This window comes from Emydura macquarii, unplaced genomic scaffold, assembly GCF_026122565.2.
Source record: "Emydura macquarii macquarii isolate MOO-44397 ecotype Brisbane River unplaced genomic scaffold, CSIRO-AGI_Emac_v2 contig_2676, whole genome shotgun sequence".
In the NCBI taxonomy this organism is placed as follows: domain Eukaryota; kingdom Metazoa; phylum Chordata; order Testudines; family Chelidae; genus Emydura; species Emydura macquarii.
In genome coordinates this window covers 8,176,366-8,196,927 of record NW_027132813.1, presented here as the reverse complement: position 1 = coordinate 8,196,927, position 20,562 = coordinate 8,176,366, and the positions used below count along the sequence as shown (strand labels likewise).

At 46.7% G+C, this 20,562-nt stretch overlaps 1 protein-coding gene across 1 annotated transcript in view; it reads left to right on the top strand.

The window, feature by feature from the left end:
* Positions 1-20,562, top strand: part of CAPN13 (calpain 13) — a 74,504-nt gene that overhangs the window by 27,490 nt on the left and 26,452 nt on the right. Inside the window, exons 3-9 of the mRNA XM_067564760.1 lie at positions 954-1,023; positions 1,956-2,074; positions 6,369-6,502; positions 8,131-8,305; positions 9,610-9,684; positions 17,658-17,743; positions 19,539-19,613. Coding sequence (XP_067420861.1) covers positions 954-1,023; positions 1,956-2,074; positions 6,369-6,502; positions 8,131-8,305; positions 9,610-9,684; positions 17,658-17,743; positions 19,539-19,613 — 734 coding nt within the window. The remainder of the gene's footprint in view (positions 1-953; positions 1,024-1,955; positions 2,075-6,368; positions 6,503-8,130; positions 8,306-9,609; positions 9,685-17,657; positions 17,744-19,538; positions 19,614-20,562) is intronic.

Genomic DNA, 20,562 nt, shown 5'->3' with positions numbered 1-20,562 from the left:
AATGGTAGCAGATGACAGAACTAGGAGCAATGGTCTCAAGTTGCAGTGGGGGAGGTCTAGGTTGGATATTAGGAAAACTTTTTCACTAGGAGGGTGGTGAGGCTCTGGAATGAGTTATCTAGGGAGGTGGTGGAATCTCCATCCTTAGAGGTTTTTAAGGTGTGGCTTGACAAAGTCCTGGCTGGGATGGTTTAGTTGGGGTTGGTCCTGCTTTGAGCAGGGGTTGGACTAGATGACCTCCTGAGGTCCCTTCCAACCCCAAAGATTTATGATTCTATGAGTCTTCCAGTTTAAAAACATGATTAAAAACATTGGTGATTACATGCCCCCTTGTCTTATACCAAACTTTGAGTTCGTAATTATACAATATTAAAAAAAATTTGGATTCAGGGATGAATTCAGAGACTTTTGCTTTTTAATCACCTAGGCAGAACTCTTATTTAATTCAAGGAAGCTTCTGCCTGAGTAAGGATTGAGTTAAAAAACCAAAAGTAAGGACTTTGGAATTTGGCCCTCAATAAATAAGTCCTGTGTCCTTAGCTTCATTACCAGAAATGATGCAAAACTGCACAGCCAGGTCTAAATTATGATGTGTGAATCACAAGAGGCTCAAAGGTTTAGTCTGGAAAAGCATACACAAATCTAGATGCTTAGCCAATGATCTGAGCTTTTCCTCCCTACAGACGGATACACAGGACCAATTTCTTTTTCCCTTGGACTGATCCCAACTCCCCCTGTTTTTGATTACTAGATTGGAAAACTCCTTCTCCCGCTCCCCACCTCAAGGAAAGAGCATGGTTTGTTGGAGTTGCTCCAAGCCCAGATGTCGTGATGATGAGGATGTTAAGAACCTGAATGTAGAACCATAGAACTGTAGACTGTATAACTCTGATGAATGCACTGCTGATAAGTGTTGAATACTCACACTGGTCTTTGCTGTCCCAATTTTTCAGATGATAAAAAGAAATCCCTGCTTAATCGTGGATGGTATTAACAGATTTGATATTGTTCAAGGACAAATAGGTAAGATCAAAGTTATATTTCAGGGGTCACCAACCTGAGATATAGACTGGAGTCTTTTGCTTTGCTCTGTCTGAGAGCTTGGTTTGGTTTACCACACACTCTCACAAATCCACAGAGAATCCATCCCAGATATTAAATAATACTATCTTTTACAGCACCTTTGGGCCAAGGCACTTTGATGTCTAACTGATTCCCATCATTTTTTATGTCTGAATAACTATGGGTGCAGAAAGGTAGACCCAGATCAGGCAGAAAATTTAGTTCCATGGGCCAAATTCGGCCCTAGTGTAAGTGGGTACAACTCCATTGTGTACCGTCTTTTACCAGAGTTGGATTTGGCCTTGTGACCCTAAAGTCCTTGTCTAGTGACTCAACTTTTCCTTTCCATAGTCTTCTCTTTTATTGTTGCTACTGACCATCTTTTCTGCTCCATGCACCAGGTACGTGTCTTTAACCTGCTGTAGCTCCATCCCCTTTTCCCCCATCCCATGATCATGTCTCCTTTTGAGAGTAACTACAGGTTCCTCTGGAAGAAATAGCACTGTCATCAGATTTCTCATCCTAGCCCAAGGTCTGGGGGTGGCCTGCACCACTTCCTTTCGTGTAGAACTAGGATACCCACAAAGAGAAGGAGCTTATGTGTGAGCTCTGCATGGCACTTTTCACTCCCTCTTCCCTTCTGGCAGTCAGGAATCATATCATAGAGATGGGTGCAGTATAGAAGAAGCATGCTCCCTTGAGGCGGGGTTTCTCTGAGTCTTGGACAACCTGCCCATGTTTTTATTTTATCCAAACTGATTATCCCACTCCTTTTGCAGTAACTCTGTTTCCTAAAGAAAAGTGTTAGAAAGATATAGACCCTTGCAAGACAGAAGGAGACCATGAGACAGTAAGTGTAATTACATTTGTTTTGTTACTTGTCTCTCTGAAAGGTGATTGCTGGGTTCTGGCTGCCCTGGGCTCTTTGACATTACAGAGGCAATTTCTGGAAAATGTTCTGCCAAAGGACCAAGGATTCAAATACAAATATGCTGGGATTTTTCATTTCCGGGTATGTACTATGTGCTGTAGTGATATCACTCCACCTTGTTTGAGTGGAGAGTACAGATGGTTCTGAATTACAATCCCAGATGCAAACACCACTGAATTTCAAATTTCATCTCAGTTCAAAAGCTGACCCCCCTGCACAGGATTTTGCAAATGGTCCCTGATTTTCTAATGGGCTGAACCAACTCCCTTGATCCAGACATCCAAAAATGTCAGGTTTATTTGAACTTCATTCTGAATGTTATGGTTTGAGCCCATTTCTAGTGAGTGCTGTTCTCATTAATTACTGCAAATATGTATTTTAGATAGAAGTCCTGCCTCTATTTCAAATCTGATAATTATGACTGACAGTAAATCTGGGTTCATTGTCTATTTGATCTTTTTATTTCTGTATTCTGCAGCTTCTCCTACCAGATTCCATCCTCTAAGCAGGAGTTGCAAGCCCTTTGACACGGCTTTTGATATTTAAAAACATATCAACTGCTTTTGATATTTTAAAAATGAGTTAGGTTCTAAGGGACAAATCTCTTTTGGAAGAAACTGAAATTTGTTCATCTTGAAATATTCAGAATCCCCCAGATAGATGAATATTGTGATGGGGTCCCCAAAGGCACAGCCTGAAAACTGTGGAATCACTGTGCCCACTTAGCCTTTCAGCCTAGGCTGTCTCTCACAGTGCCATGCCAGTGAGAAAGCAGCAAACTCCTCTGGGCACTGTTATCACCTAGCACCACAGTATACAGTGCTCCACACCCAGCTAGATTGCATGAATGCTCCCTCTCACCCTGTGATGCTGTCAGCAAGCTACACTTACACAGACATCCACAGGCAGGGACACTCCCAACTGAGTTATATGAGGTGCTTTGCCCAGTCACTCATGAACCACCAATAGGGAGGCACCAGTCAATTCCCCCCAGCTCTCCAGCAGTGTACCCCAGAATTAAACCATCTTGCACTGATTAGAAACCTGGCCAGTGTAAGTTCATTATTTGGTTTGCCACTTCATCAAAGGAAAGTGGATATGTGCCAGCCTTTGTAAGTTGAGCAGATTTCCCAATCACTTCAACCAAAACACGCTGTTTTAGGTAAAACATAAAACAGATTTAGTAACTACAGAAAGATAGTTTTGAAGTGATAGGCATAAAAGACCAGAGTTGGTTACTTTAAGAAATAAAAGTAAATTTGCAGTCTAACTTCTACAAACTGAACAGGATTTAAATCAAGCAATATCTTACCCTGAAAGATGGTACAAGCAGGTTACAAACTCTTAATACACAGGGAGTAATGCTCCTCCAGCCTGGAACCCCCACCCCAGTTCAAAGTTCTTTGTCCTCTAGATGTGTTTCCAAGCATTGAGTTGTTCAGGGAGTGAAGCCAAGTGATGATGTCACTTCCCCTCTTTTATAACTTCTTCCAGCTTGCTGGAAAGATTTATGCTATGATGGTGGGGGTCCACCCCTATTGGCAAAGCAGTCTCCATTGTCTATGTACTTTCTCTAAGAAGTCTTGTGGGATGCTGTTGGGAGAGTATATTTCCTTTAATGGGCCAGCAGCATGTCTGGCTACTCCATTGTTGTACTTGAAAGGCTGGTTGTGGGTGTCCCGAACCTCACAACATATTTTAGTAATATATACAAAAATAATTCATAATTTCACATACAGTGACATTGCATACAGTCCAACAGGATATTACTGTTTAGCAGATCAAGGCATTTGAAATGATACCCCAAAAGGTGTACTTTGTACACAACATTTCATTATATAGCAGCAGGGACTATGGAGTTCCAGGGTGCTGTTTTGAGTCACAGTGTGCCACAAATATGCTACTATTTTATGTGCACCATTTAGTCAACTCTGAGAGATTGTATAGGGTGAAGGGCAAGTACCATATGGTCTGTACTTAGCAGAGTTCACATAAGAGTTTTACATTGGAGTATCAAAAAGTCCCAGAAATTAAAGATGGAAATGAACCATTACATCACCGTATCTATTCCCCATACCCAATTCAAAATTGTTCTCAAGTGCATTCTTTTTTACTTTGTCCAGTCTAAAGTAGATTATTCTAGCAATGGATCTTACACAATTTCTCTTGAGAGACTATTCTATATTGCAACAGATCTTTGTACTAGGAGAATTATCTTGCTATTCAGTCTAAATTTCCTTGTGTTCCATTGCTCCTAGTAATAACAGGTGTAGGGATGCACTATATAAAATAATCCATCTGACCATACATTAAAATGAGGCAAACTAGAATTTCTTTCAGGAGATTTCTTAAAAAGATTATTTAAGAGCGAACCTTAACTCTCAAGCGGTACAAATACGTTTCAGTATTTGAAAATAAGTTTTCCCTGTCTTCTTACCTTCAAATCAGTACACCAGCGTCTACTTTTCTTTCAACAAGCAGCCAAGAAAACAAAAGACTGAATGAAAGTATCTCTTCAGTAATATCCTTAAATCATCCCACCAAAGGTTTTTTTAGTGCTGTCCACAATGCAAGTCTCAGTATTCAGTTCCAGGTAACATCACAGACAAGGTATCACTTTCCAATAGTAGATATAAATTTATCTTATATTCCTATAGTGTCTTTCATCTTTCAGGATCTCAAAGCATCTTCCAGACCTAAGAGCTGCTGAAGGCCTTCTACAAAATGCTGAGTCTCTGTCAACTTCTAGTGCAGTCAGTGGAAGTTAAGGGGGCTCAGCATCTGACAAGAATTACATTCTATGGGTCAAATATTATCCCTGATGTAACTCCATTGAACTTAATGGAGTTACATCAAGAATGCAGTGAGCCCTTAGTGTGAACAGGAATCCCTTTACCCATCACAGAAACATGGCAGCCATTAGAACAGTACACTGAAGCATTGTGCAATAACTCAGGCTAAGAAATGAAGAAGTATTCCTTATCCAGTTGAAACTTTAGGAAGAATTAAGGTAACTGAGATGGAAATTAGCCAGGGCACCTGGATTAATGTCCTTGCTGTTGTGAAAAATTTGATGGGAGCTTGAAAGACAACAAGTGCTCAGTTTCAGGGCTCATCCAAGAAGTACACCATACTGGGTCACAACCCTGCCTATGGTGGGGAATTCAAAAAAGGCATGGGATTTTCTTCTTGGCTGCCCCTGGCACCTGATCCTCGAAGTTTGCCTCCTCTTTGCCACCGCTCCAGACAAATAAAGAAAGGCCATAAAAAGGATGCCTTTTTATTTAATCGGGAAAATATATTCCCAATTTACATGAGTTGGTACAATGGTGGGTGCAGTCTGCCTTAAACAAGACACTTCTCTATTCAGTTCAAGGTCACTTTCACAGCTGCAGCACCTGAAGTCCTGAGGTCTACCTCCAAACTCTCAGAAATCCCACAAGCCAGAGGTTAGGCTGTGGTGACTGGTTTCTGGTTGGATTCAGAGGGCAGAGTGCCCCCTGTTGAATCCCCAACATCACTTTTAGCAGCATTCGGGGGTTTGCCTGGAGGACTCCCGCCTCATTTGGGGTCAAACCTATCTCTGGCATAATGGCATGGAAATCCTTAGCATTATAACAGATATGAATTTGGCCAATTGTGATATAAAAGCCTTGCTGCATTAGTTTGCTAATGACTCTAGCAACAGCTCCATTAGTTCACCCCCCTGCTTATCTCTCTCCAGTTCTTCCTCCTTGAAATGTTTCATCAGCTGGATCAGTCAGAAGAACACCTGTTCTGTCCAGCTGTTGAAGTGGCCAATTACCTCCTTTATATTTATCAAGCTGATGGAAAATAACCCCAGTTGTGCTCTTCCTGTCCAGTATAACCCAGCCAAAGTCTAGAAAGATTTAGATATAGAGAGGTTTTAAACACAGGAAAGAGATGGAAAGGGACTATCCAAAGACTAGATCTTGGCGAAGGACTTTTCTGACCTAGAGAGGTCCTCAAGGGAATCTCCACGTAGAACTGAGAAGTGAAGTTTACCATTTTGTTTGGACAGTTAGTTTTCTGCTCTTTTTGAAACATCTGCCTTAATCCAGTAATAATAATACTGACTCACCTACATGTACTTAGTAATTTTCATCCCATGGGTTCCAGAGCACTTTATGTCCAGAAAAGATTTCACCTACCACTGAAAGCTAGCTGCCTCTGAAATGAAATTCCGCACCTATTTAACAGTGCACAGCAACAGTACAAAACAGTTTAGAAGAGAAAGCAAAGAAGTTACTTTCATTCATGGTTTCGATTCACTCGGGCTATTTCTGGAGACTCTGTCATATGGCAGTACTATTTATTCTTAAAATTGTTTTTTTTTCTTTTCTTTTTTTCCTAGTTCTGGCATTTTGGAGACTGGGTGGATGTGGTGATAGATGACCTGCTGCCTTTTCTCAATCAGAGATACCTGTCTGTTAAGTCTCACAGCGAAAATGAATTCTGGCCATCCTTGCTAGAAAAAGCATATGCCAAGTAAATATATCCTACAAGCCTGTCTTTCATGCTATCACCAAGTCTTGTGTTTGTGTGGCTATATGCTGTGCCAGGTGTTTTAGACAAAGTACTGTGTGCAGTGTTGCTCAGGGCCGTAGTTCCATACTCCAAACGCTAGATATGGAATGAATTGTAGCTGCACATAGTTACAGGCACTACAGGCTGAAGACTGTAGATTTTAAATTGAAGAGCCAAAGTTCCCTGGCTCCATTCTGGGCTTTTCTCTCTGTGCAGCAGTGTGGTTCAGTAGCGCAGGCCCTAGACTGGGACTCAGAAGGTCTGGGTTCTATTTCTCGGTCAGTAACTGATCTGCTGTTTAGTCTGGGAAAGTCACTTCACGTCTGTTTTCCCTACTGCATTTTGTCTATTTAGACTGTAAGCTTTTTAGAGCATGGATTGTCTCTCACTGAGTGTTTTGCACAGAAAGTGCCCCCAATCTCAGCTGAGGCCTCTTTAATACTAATATGAATAAAACTACAGTCATCAGTGGGGATTGAACCTTGGACTTCCAGCATCAAAAGCAAAGTCCTGCATTACTTGAGTTAAAGAAGAACACCTGAGCTGTAAGTAGCAGATTGCTATACTCACTAAGACCAGCAACCAATGACATAAATTAAGCCAGTGTATTACATATATACTACAGGGAGTGCATTAAGCACATATTTGGTAGTTTAATGAATTCAGCAATGAATAAGCAAATGTTAAAGTGGAGAATTATGCCATGATGAACTCCAGAAAAGTTGACTCAGAAGTAAGTACCACTTTCCTGTGGGAGATTTTAATGACAGAGCAAACTGAACCTCTATTCATTAAAATTGCAAGACTTGCTGTTTATGCGATTCCTATTCAGAAGTTTTCCCCAGCGCATGTGGCAAATTCTTTTAATAAATGTAGGTCAAGGACATTGTTTCAAAAGATGGATTTCATTTTCTGATTCTCCAGTTTATGAAATATAGTGTACACTGTGGTTTTTAATTTATATGTATATTCATGCTCTAACTACAGTACATTCTAACTCAAGATTTTTTGCAGTTGCAATGAAAGTACAAGATAAGAAAACATGGATCCTGCTTGCAACATGGCTCTGTGAGAACCCTAGTGCTCAAATATTGTTACCATCAGATGGCTCTTCAGTTGCCAATGCAAAATCAGCCATGGTCTCAGTCCACCACTTAGGGCTTCCGTGGGGTTGAAATGGTGCATGCCGACACTCTGCACAGTGGGGGATTTCCTTCTTTGTGTGTGTGTTACACGCTAACCATGCGTGTGTCTATGTGCACATGCATGCACACATTTGATCATGCCTTCCTCCACTGGCTGATCCCAATGGCTATACAGCCTCATATGTTCTGAAAGCTAGAATTCTTCTTCTTTAGCTCAAGTGGTAGAGATTTCTACTTCTGGTGCTGAAGGTACCAGATTAAATCCAGAGATCACCATTGTATCTGCATATACGTTTTATGCCCGGCTCATGACACATAGTACATTTGTAATATGCTTATGCACCACAGAGAGCTTTTAATGTGCATCCATACAGTTAATTTCCTCTATGCATTGTTTACTTAGGTGGATCATAGGAACAAAACCATTTCCCTTTGTATTTTCAGATTGCGAGGCTCCTATCAGAAATTGCACTGGGGTTACATTTCTGAGGCATTAGTGGACTTGACAGGTGGAGTCCAAGTGCACTTTCTTTTACAGAATCCTCCTCCTAATCTGCAGCAGATAGTGAAAGCAGCTGCCAAATCACAATGCCTGATGGGATGTACTATGCCAGGAGGGGTAAGCAGGAGGACAGGCTTTCTTGCCTTTACCATATTTATATTAGACTTATTCTTTTGAGGAAACCAGGAATCCATATCTACCCTGTGCAATAGGTGCTCTCAGTGGGTGGCTGTAGTGTCCCTAGTGGTAGAGAAGAAATAAAACTTAGCTGTAATGAACATAAATGGATTTTTGTTTTTATTGAGGTTGCTGTCCAGAGACAGATCCTGTCATTTTCCTGAGCTCTAACAATGACTATGCTACTCAGCATCACCTAAGAGTGTCTCTCTAAATCTTAGCCTGGACTCAGCTATTGTGGAAGGAATGACTACTCTACAGTGCTAATCAGCAATGATGCCAGAAATCAAGGGCTGAGATACTTGGACAAAAAGCAGATGCTAAAGCCCAATGGAGGCTTTCTGGCTCAAAGGTGCTTGGTTCCATAACTATGTTTTTTGATAGCTCCTGATCAGAGCCTCAGACATAATGGACCTAGTGCACATGAATGGAAATGTACTCACTTGCAGCAAGGTGAAAACTGGCCTTATGAATTTAGGACCAGAATTTGAGACAATCAGTTTCTAGGGCAGGAAGAACAGAAGGAAGTCTTTGGAGAAGACACCCACTATGGCTTCTACTGACAGCTATTGGGTATTGGCTGCTAGTTCAGTTGGTAGAATTGAAGATTCAAATTTGAATAAGGCAGGCTGAAAACACACTTCTGAGATTTAGGGGAATGATATAACACTGGTTTGTGGGCCACTACTGGGCTGTTAGGTGCCATCATAAAAGCATTCATGTCGTCCTGTGGTGTGCTGCAAAGAGACATCCATGGATTTATACAGACTATACAGTGTGCTGGCAAAGTGAGTGTCATGCCTTCACTAAATGTTTGGTGGATGAATAGATAGAGGATAGATGCCTACTACTGCTGCCCACAAACTAAATTACCCTTTTAGTTCAAGTGTTAGAGGCCAGTACTTAGGTGGCATGTTCCTGGGTTCAATGCCTACCAATAACACCCCCCAGGTGTTGTCACAACCACACCTGCTGTGGCAGCTACTCCCACAGTGGATCCTTATGGGATTTTCAGATGTGCAATGGCTTTATCTTTATTAACTATGTTGGATTTGCATAGGGCCACCAGGGGAACAAACATCAGGCACTTAAACAACATTATAGCTGAGCTGAGTCAGTGAAGTCAGCTCCATTTTTCTTTTTTCCCAAACTAACCAAATGGTGGTGTGGTGAGCAAAGGTGAGCAAATGAATGTCTGTTTGCCAGTCTTTCAGGAAGCTAATGGATGTGTTTTCTCTCCTCAGCAATCAGTTGGTAACGCAGAGTTGAATAATGGACTCGTGAAAGGCCATGCCTATACTGTGACTGGGGCTACAGAAGTAAGAATTGGGACCTTTTCCCTACCTATCGTTCTTTCTGTACTCCATAGCCCTCTCTTGATTAGCACACTGACTGCTGCTCCACAGAGTGGCTTTCCGAGATTTTTAAGGTCAGAAGGGATCATCTAGTCTGGCCACCTGCATAACACAGGCAATAGAATTTCACCTGTAATTCCTGCACTGAGACCTAAATTTCTCCAGTCTAGGATTGTATGTGGAACAAAGGAAATATGGTCAGCTGTCCATTTTCAAGCAATGTACTGAAGCAATGGAGAATAGAGCCCATAGTTAACACTTTGTTTCAATAGCCCACAGCCAAGGACACTGCAGAAAGTACTTGTTACCAAAAATGCAAGACCTTAAGCAAGACTTCAGGGTTTTTCAGGAGACAAAACCAAACTAAATGCATAGAGACTCTTGTTTGTTAAGTCCATGAGTTAATTTAATTCCAGGATATAAACTATCGATGGGATAACAAAGATAATCAAATTAAGGGAAATTATGACCCATTATGCTATGTATTGCAAGGTTCCCACTCAATCAGATATTAGAGGAAGGTCAGGAGAGAGAGAAGCACTAAGGACCAGATTTTTAAAGATATCTAAAATACCTTTGGGAGTTAGGTCCCTGGGCACTTTTGGAAATCCTGTTTGCATCTTCATGCACCTAAATACCTTTGAAAATCTGGCCTAAGGGCTAGACGTGAACCTAATGCAGGTGCAGACTGTTCCAAGGTAAAAAGTGATAACCAGGTAAAAACCCAGGGGGCCTGATTTTCATTTAAGAGAGCACTGCTTTAAGACTATCACATTACTCCTCATGAGTTGCAGGAGTCAGACCTAGGAGCACAGCAGGTAGCTCAAAAGCAGATTGGAATGGTGACGACAGCACTTAAGCCCATGTTTCCTCAGCCATGCCCATTCTACATCTACACCCAGCCTCAGTAAGGAGGAATGTGTGCAGAGGGCTGCTACCAACCAGTGGACTGCACCTCATAATTAAGCCTTTTAGCATTCACATGTAGTGTGACAAAGTCAGCTCAGATGGCTACAAGAGCATGGTCCTATTTGGGTTCTGGAACATGGGCGGGTGCAAGCCCACCCATGGCTAAAAGTCCCTCCTCCATCCTCAGGGAAGGGAGCTATGGAGCCCGGGACTCAACTAAATTTGCAGGACAGCAAATGAGAAAACAGGAACAGGTGTAAAGGTCAAAGGGTTAAATAGAGGGAACCTGAAGGAGGCACTAAGAATAGAAGCCCGGACAGCGTCCACTGCTCCTCAAAGGTGTTTAAGGAGTCAGCGGACGCAGCCCAGAGGAACTCTGCCCAGATGTGTGATCGGACAGAGGAACGGAAATAGGCCCCACAGTCACAGAGCACCTTCTCAGCCAACATCCTTTTCCTGGTGTTGTAAATGGCCACCTTGGCAAGGAGGTCCTGCGACTTTGTGGGACCACTGATGGGGTGTGCGTACAGGAATAGGTGTGGGGAGAAGTGCAGCCAGAACCTCAGGAGGAAGTTCTGGAGGAGCCAAACAGGGTCTGCAGCTTGGCACACTCCAGGTGAACGTGTGCCCAGGGTCTCCCTCTCACCACAGAAAGGACAGGTGTTGGGATGAGGAGTGAACCACTCCAGGTACACACCCATGCTCACAACTTCATGAAGGAGCCACCAGATAAAGTCCACAGCAGGCTGTGGAACCAAGGTGGAATACAGACAGACCCACCACGGTTCCTCACCCTCGACAGGTGGCAAAAGGTCCTCCCACTTAGTATCAGGGTGGGACATGAGGGTGAGGAAATGGAGACTGTGGAGCACGAGTGTGTATACATGTGCCTGGGGTGCAGTTTGGAAGTGAACCGGCTGCAGATATGGCAGCTGGCTAGGAGTGTGTGGAGAGGACAGCTGGGGGGGGGAGAGGATCGCCCAGTGAGAAGATCCAGAGGGGCTGGGTGAGGGGCAGGTGGGAAGCACCTTCCTGCAGGACCTGCTCGAGGTAGGCCCAAGTATGTGCAGGGGGGTTCAAAAGGTGGAAAGCCCCATGCACTGACCCAGTGCTTGGGAATTCACCCATTCATAGAATCATAGAGTTGGGATGGACCTCAGGAGGTCATCTAGTCCAACCCTCTGCTCAAAGTAGGACTAACCTCAGCTAAATAATCCCAGCGAGGGTTTTGTCAAGCCGCAGCTTAAAAACCTCTAAAGATGGAGATTCCACCACCTCTCTAGGTAACTCATTCCAGTGCTTCACCACCCTCCTAGTGAAAACTTTTTCCTAGTGTCCAATCTAGATCTCCCCCACTGCAATTTGAGACCGTTGCTACTTGTTCTGTCATTTGCCACCACTGAGAACAGCCTAGCTCCATCCTCCCTGGAACCCCCTTTCAGGTAGTTAAAGGCTGCTATCAAATCTCCCCTCATTCTTCTCTTCTGCATACTAAACAAGCCTAGTTCCCTCATCCTCTCCTCATAAGTCTTGTGCTCCAGTCCCCTAATCATTTTTGTTGCCCTCCGCTGGACTCTCTCCAATTTGTCCACATCCTTTCTGTAGTGGGGGGCCCAAAACTGGACACAGTACTCCAAATACAGCCTCACCAATGCCGAATAGAGGGGAATAATCACTTCCTTCGATCTGCTGTCAATGCTCCTACTAATGCAGCCCAATATGCTATTAGCCTTCTTGGCAACCAGGGCACACTGCTGACTCATATTCAGCTTCTTAACCACTGTAACCCCCAGGTCCTTTTCCCTCTAGTGGTAGTTCAGGTGGTCTCCAATCTTGGTGATTCCTGCCAGGACCAATCTCTGGTGCACCAAGGGGGACTCTGGCACCTGCACACCAAGATGGGGATTGTGTAGCAGGGGTTCTGCAAGGAAATCTGCCCCCTCCTGCAGAGTGCCCAGGAGATACCTGTGGTCCATCCTGTCAAATGCCTTCTCCTGATCCAGGGACAGGAGAGTGAACGACAGACCATCCCTACACCCAAGCTCAAGGAGGCCCAGACCGAATAAAGGTTGTCAAAGATGGTATGGCCCGGGTTGGTGTAGGTCTGCTTGGGATGGACCATGTCTGTCAGGAGGGACCCCAGCCACAGGAAGATGGCCTTCACTAGGATTTTATAGTCCGTGCTGACGAGCAAGATGGGATGTCAGTTCCTAAGGTCATGAAGGTCCCCCTTCTTTGGGAGCAAGATGAGCATGGTTCACCTGCACGACAGGGGAAGCTCTGCCCAGATGACAGCGAGGATTAGGCTGAGGATGTCCCAGAACACGCGGTAAAACTCCATGGTCAGCCCGTTGATGGCTAGAGATTTACTAGTGGACATGAGACGGAGGGCTTCTGACACTTGGGCAGAGTGAGAGGTAGCTCCAGCTGGTCCTGGTCACTGGCTCTGACCAATGGAAGTTCATCCCCGAGCACCCTGCAGGTTGGTCGGATCCGGAGAGAAGAGGCTGGCATAGAAGGCCCTGGCCCTCCCGTGCATCTCCACCGGATCAGTGAGGGAGGTGCCATCCTACACCCAGAGGCAGGTGATGTGCTTTTTAGCTCCACTCTTTTCTCCAGGGCGTAGAAGAAGCGGGAGCCATGATCCATCTCCCAAAGGAGACGGATGCAGGATTAAACAAAGGCATCCCGAGCCTGAAAGTCTTTGAGGGCTTGGAGCTCCTCCTACTTCTCCCAACATGCTCTGCAGAAGGATGGATCCTCAGGTCTGGCAGCCAGATGCCTCTCCAGCTCTATGACCTCCCACTCCAGCTGTTCTATCCTCGCATCCCTCTGCCAGCTGGCCCCCTGGGTGTAATCACAGCAGGAGAGCCAGACGCAGACTTTCCCCACATCCCACCACTGCTGTGTCAAGGGAAAAGTGCACCTATCCCCCCGCCAGGCCAGCCAGAATGTCCAGAAGGATGCCATAAAGACCACATCCTCCAGCAGATTGTTATTGAAGTGCCAATAGGCCGGCTTTTGCCTCTCAGCAGTGAGAGAGGCCGTCATGGTCACCATATGGTGAGCCAAGAAAGGGACCAGTTGAATGCTAGAGGAGTGGGCCTGCGAAAGATGGTATCATTACAAATAGATGTGGTCCAACTAGGAGTGGCGTCGTGACCAATTGTCCTCCACCTAGATGAAGATAAAGATGGACACGTCGTCCGGGTTGTAGTTGTGCCAGACATCCATCAGAGAGTGATGGTCGATGATTTCCCAGAGGATGTCTATGGAGGCCAGGCACTGCTCGGTCCCCATGCAGTCCCATTCCTCAAGGGTGGTGTTAAAGTCCCCACTCAGAACCAGGCACTCATGAGGATCCAAGGAGCCAAGAAAGGTGGATGCCTGCCGAAAGAAACACCCCCACTCTGGGCCCAATGTCAGGGCATAGACGTTGACAAGATTCAGTGTCAGCCCCTCCACAGAGCCCAGAGGTGCAGCAGGAGGCCCAGCACAACCTTGGCTACCCCCAGCCCCACCTTGGCTACGCCCAGCACCACAGGCCATAGGTTGCGGGAGAACAGGGTGGCCACTCCAACCAAAAAAACCATAAAATGTCTAAAGTACACCCTGTCCCTCCACTCCAGCTAGCCTCGGCAGCTGGATCCATGTGGGTCTCCTATAGGAAGGCCACCGAGTATCCCCCATCCCAGAAGAAGGAGAGCACCTGGCACCTTCAGAGACTCATCCTACAGCCCCAGGTTTTCAATGTAGTGAAGGTGACAGGCATTATGAAGAGGGCTGGGGAGGATCCTCAAGGTCAGGAATGCTGTCAGCCACCATCGGACCCTGCAGCAATCCATGACCAATCCCGTCACAGAAGCTGTGGGCCCACTGGTAGGCTGCAGCATCCTGCCTCCTAGTCCCTTTGACCTCTCCCAAGATGGCACTCAGGGCCTGGAGGACACAGTGGAAGTCCCCCCAGCGCTGTTCCTGTTCCTGGGACCATACGTGTCCAGGAGAAAGAAGCGCAGCTTGTCCCGCACTGTAGAGGGGTGGTCATCCTCCGCCCAGGCCCCCGCAGTGGCCCCAGAGCCCACTGAGATGGTCACAGGGAGCAGCAGCAGAGGGAAGACAGCAGCCCCAGGTGGGCTGGTAAAGGGGCTCCCCTCAAGAAGAGACTCCAGGAGAGAGATGGTGCGGCCCATGTGTGCTGCCTTGACTGCCTCAGCCGGTACCATCCGCTGGACTCCAGCAGCGGGGGCGGCGAAAGGCTCAGCACAAGGTCTTGAAGGTGGTCCCCCCCACAGCGTGGGAGGGGTGCTGAGCTCGAGCCTTGCACTTGCCGTGCTTGCCCTGCACAAGCACTCAGTCCTCCGAGGTGGAGGGCTGGTCAGTGGGGGCAGGACTAGAGGTAAAAGACAGAGGGGTTGGGGCTCAGGACAGTAGGGGCGGGACAGCAGGGAAAGGAGAGGCCTCCCCCTGGGTCGAGCCCCCACCGGTGCCCAACAATGGTGGTCCTGGCTCCGTCTTCTCCACAGGCCCCGCCTGACTACACCCAGCATCAGCAGGGCCCACCTGCTTGTCTAGGCATTCCAGGGGAGCCACCTGACCTGGCTGGTGCCCTCCTGGGTATCAGAGGTCCCAGGCGTACCTCCTTGCTGGGTCGCCCAGCAGCGGTAGCACTGGGTCTCCCCTGAGGAGTAGAGGACCCGGTACTGGACTCTCCTAATGGGGCACCAGAAACAACCCCTCGAGCACCTCACTGCCATGCACTGCCAATGGCAGCTGCACCTGCCAGTAGAATGATAGGACATGGCAGAGGGCGAGGTCCTTGCAGCCAAGTGGAATGGGGCTGACCACGGACAGGGGCTTCCACAGGGTGGAGAGGAGAAGCAGAAGAGCAGCACTGGGGAGAAAGGGCGGGACAGAGGTGAACACCACCCGTATGCCCAGATCCTCCAGAAGCTCCAGAGGAACGTAGATGCTCCTCACCGCTAGGTCCCTCTCCACCTCCTCCTGGGCAGCAGCCTCAGATGCCAGGAAGAAGACCGCCTTCCCATACATCTTTGAGGCCGCCACCATGGCCATGGGCCCCAGCACCTGCAGGAGATGGCTGGGGCAGATGGTGAGGCGGCAAGCAGAGGAGTGGCAGACACCTGGGTGTATGCCCTGGGGGCCAGGGGATGGGTGCCCCCAGAGCTGGTGGAGGGGACAGTAGGGGGAGGGGAAAGGGGGCCCACCACAGGAGGCACTGCCCTCTGTGCAGGGCTCTTGCCCTTCTTCTTCCCCCTTCCCCAGCCCTTCTTACCAGCCGAGGGCACACACCCCCAAAACAGAATAGGCATGGAAGCCATGGCAGCAGCAGAATCCCTGCATGATGGCAGGTGACACAGCAGCAGTGGCCAGGAGGGTCACTGCAGGGTGGGGACGGGAGCGGGCTAAGAGGGAATAACAGGAGCATCTAAAGGGGTTGCACCCTCAGACACATCCACCATTCTGGGAGGGGGGTAGGACCGGGTCTGGGAGAAAAAGGGAGGGATAAGGAAGGGGGGAAAGGCAGACCACTCGTCCCTGCTAGGGTGTAAGCAGAGAAGGACGCCAACAAAAGAGAACACAGGTATGCCAAGCTAGGCAAGGAAGCCGGGGAGCTCACTCACCAGCACAAGATGGAACACTGGCTCCTCTGGCTGCACTGGGGAGGGCAGGGGCTAGAACAGTGTGAGATTGCAGTGAGCTGCAGGACGTGGGGGAGAGCACATGGACAAGTAGGGCTGAGAGGGGCCGGGCAAAGAGCAGAGAGTGAAGAAAAAAGGGAAGGTGGATGCAGGCCAGGGGCAGAAGAGGGAGAACTCAACTACAAACTGCAAAAGCTAGGGCAGGGCAGGTAACAAACTAACAAACACCAGGGGACTAGGGCAGGGCAAACAAACTAACCAGAAGGAGCCCCTCTGGAAAACTAAAGCAAAAACAGTGGAAATCAAACAAACAATCAGAAGAAAGCAGGCAACAAAGGAACTGCTGGGAGGCGGTGGGCAAAACAGAGGGGAGGGAAGCCCACCGGTGAAAGACAGCTACGGAAGGGAGGGCAAACGGAGGGATGGGACAGGGACGGGACAGGTACACCCACCAGCGCTTGTTCCAAGAGCAGCAGTGGCCAGCAAGTCAGGAGAGCCCCCAGGAAGGATGGTGGAAGAGACAGGCGCCCCTCATTCCCTCCCTCCTTCCCTGGAGGGCTGGCCAGTGGGGCCCTCCAGGCAGCAACGGCCAAGGGGACTAGCAGCAAGCAGGGCAGCGGAGGGAAGGGAGTCTGGATGGGGTGGAGAGAATCTGGCAAACACTGTGGCTGCAGCAAGGCCTGTACTCTGTGCCTTACAGCTCCAATCCTTGCTAGAAGGTAAGGCAGTCCTAGAATGTTAAAAGCCCTTTCTTCTATGAGCTGAGAGGGGGTTACGTCAGGTCAATTAGAGACATCTGAGCCCAATCAAGGACTGCTTGAGACCTGTTAAAACCCCTGCTCTGGCAGAAAGAGGAGAGAGACAAGTTGTTGCAATGTGTGTGAGATAGTAAGGAAAGAATTTCCTCCAGTCCAGTCCAGTCCAGTGCAGGAGATTGAGCTCCTCCTCTCAGGGGAGACAGCTAGATCTGGGTGTCTGCTTAGAGGAAGGACTGATACCCCAGGCACTGCACTCTGATGACTTTTGCCCCACTGAGGGGGCTAGAGGAAGATAACCACCCCTCTCCCTCCCGTTGTTTCTGTGTCCCACAGACTCATTATTCTCCTTCCCCTGGCAGGGCAGAGAGACATTCCTTGGAGGCTGAACTAAGGCCTACTTTACATACTGTGAGGAAGAAGCACCAAGAGGGGTAGATGAAAAGATTTGTCCAGGGAGGGCTAGATTTACCCCTGGCCCGCCAGGCCAGATGAAGGAGCCCTGAATCCAGTGAGACAGAGGGAGTGCCTTGCTACCGTAGCCTCTGTGTTTATATTACTGTATAACCTGATCACAGAAAGCTGTAACTATGTTTGTTTTTTTCCTTTACAGGTACCATACAAGAATGGCTGGGAAGATATAATCAGAGTGTGGAATCCCTGGGGCCATGGTGAATGGAAAGGGCCTTGGTGTGATGGGTATGGCTTTAAAGATTTGATCTCATAAGTAGGGTGAAACTTTTGGGGGATTATTGCAAGGAGGTTCTGTCAAGAGCCCACTATAATGGCATAGGCAGCTCTAAATTAATCTACTTTAAGCTCTTTTTTTCATTGGCAAACCCACCTCCCACTGGAGTCCAATTTGGCACTGAAAACAGAAATGCAATGTTAGTTTTATACTTCCTCCTGGCTGGGTCTAGTTCAGACATCCCTCTTTCTCTAAGCTAACAATTTTCACAGTCAATAATTACAGCTAAAACTGACTGGATAGCTACTGTTTTCATCTGAAACAGGTTCTGGACATGTCTTTAGGCAATTTTCTGCTGTTTAATGCTCCACATGCATCCACTATAGGGTGCAGCTTGTGTGCTGCTGAACTTCCCAAGGATGTTGATTCAGAATGCTCCTGTTTTCAGTTTTATATAGAGCACTTTCCCCCTCCAGTATGTGGAATCTGAAGGGAGAGTAGCCAGCAGAGGGAATGGCCATGATGGCCCGGATCTATTGGACAGTTGCCACTACAACATTGTGTTTTAATAACAACATTTGTACTTCCTTCTGGTGATAACTTCTCTGCTGAGAAAATAAGTCTGGTACTTAATGTCTGGATGGGCCAGTGGGAGTATAATGGGTGATGCAGACATGTTTGAGGCTGGGATAATAGCTAACTGCTCAGACAGCATTTCCCACTTTTTGGAAGGGTGAACTATAATCCTAGCTGTAATTGAAATTTTGGTGGAGCGTGCTTAAAGGTAAACTGCATAAATCAATAAATTATTGATTCATGCTCTGTTTGCTTATCATATGCTCTGCAGAAAATACAATTATCACTTAATTATAAAACTGCTGTTTGGAAATAACACAACTGGTTGGCTAATGTGGTCTCTGTGTGGCAGGGGCGCTGCAAAATAATATCGACACTTAGTAATGTAAAGCCTCAGTAGATCTTTAAACATTCGGCTATCAAAGTGTATGTTCAGGGAACTGGTAATGGGATGCTGAATTTTCCACTTCTAGGTAACCGTTCAAATGTAGTAGCTGCAAATCATTGCCATATGATAGCTGGTTGGTGGGCTGTGAGAAATTGGTGGCAATCCCAGTCCAGTTCCGAGCAGTTCATGTCGCCAGAAACATCCCTGCTAATTCTTGGGTTTAAAAGACAGCCCAAGAACTGACCAGGCCATGGAGATGGAAGTACCCTTCTGCTCACGACAGCTGTTCCCCACCCCTGTCAGAGGTGAGGCAGGTGGCAAACCTGCGTGTGGAAGCAGAGCTGGTCAAATATTTTTTTTTGATTGGAAAAAGGCTTTTCAAGAAAATGGAAACTTTCACCAAAAAATTTCCATTTTGGTAGAAATCTTCAGATTTCAGATTTTTGTCAAAAAAATAAAAGAACCCACTCCACTTTTTTCAGTATTTTGGCAACTGATATTTTTTCAGTTTTGTTTTTTCAACAAGAACCTGAAAAATGTCACAGAAACATTTCACAGATTTTTTTTCAAAGGGAGGAGGAGATAACTCACCATTTCCCAGTGGGTCTGGGTGGAAGCATTCAGTGTGCTGCCCATACTACAGTTGTGTTGGGGCTGAATATAGGATACCAGTCATGCTCTCAATCCATTACTTTTCATTTGTGCTCCTGGGCCAGGTCTCAGAGCTAGATGGGAGTGTGATTCTGAGATGGAGATGGATTCTGAGAATGGATGAGAATCATTATGTATGAAGGACAGGGCAAACCTCTCATTGCTGCTTGCTGTTCTGTTGCCTTTCACAGTTCTCCCCAGTGGGATTGCGTTCCAGTTGAGTATAAGAAAAATCTCTATGAAGATAAGGAAGATGGAGAATTCTGGTATATTCACATCAGTGTTTGAATGTTTTGAGTTTTCTGTTTGCGTTCCTTTTAGAACTCTGGGGCTCATTCACTTTGCTTAGTTGTCAACTCTTTCTCTGCTCTAAGTCACAGTTTGGGGCCTCATTGTGATAGACACTCTCTAAACACTTTGTTAGAGACAGTCCTTGCCCCTTGCTCTCACTTACAAACTAACAGACAGAGGGTGGGAAGGGAAACAGGCTCACATAGGGGAAGTGACTTGCCCAACATCACACACCAAGCTAGTGGCAGATTCGGAAATGGAACTGAGGTTTCCTGATTCCTAGTCCAGTCCCTCACTACTAGACAATGATGCCTTTCACAATGTAGGTGATTTGTTAAACATGAAATACAAAATCTCAATGATTAAATATCCAGGAGGATGCAGAGAGGAGGGTACAGTAGCAAGGACTCCAGCCATCAGAGATTGGGCTTTCCTGACCGATCTAGGCTGGTAGCTTTCATGCATCTATCATTCTCAGATACTGCTTTGCCCTAGTTTATCCCCTTTTTACAGAGTCTTTAGCCACCAGGAAGTCTCCCTCATTGCAGACTTGTGTGGGCACACTCGGAGGGTGGCAGAGGGAGCAGTGTGGATAGAGGCTGGTGCTAGAGTGTGCAGATTGGGATGTAATTTGGATGTGGGCTAGGATGGTGCTGGAGCATGCAGTGTGGGGCCTGTGCTGGGACATTGGAGAATGCAATGTGGATAGGAGCTGGAATACAGTATGGGTGGGGGCTGGCATGGGATACTGTAGAGTTTAGGGTAGTCCAGCATCCCCCCTTTCTGGAGACCAATCACTTCACAATCCAGGCTTGCTTTTCTCAATACTGTAGGCCCTGATCCTGTAGCTGGATCCATACAGATAGAGTCCATTGACTTTATTGGGGGTTCCACATAGGCACAAAGTTCTGCACTCAAGGAACC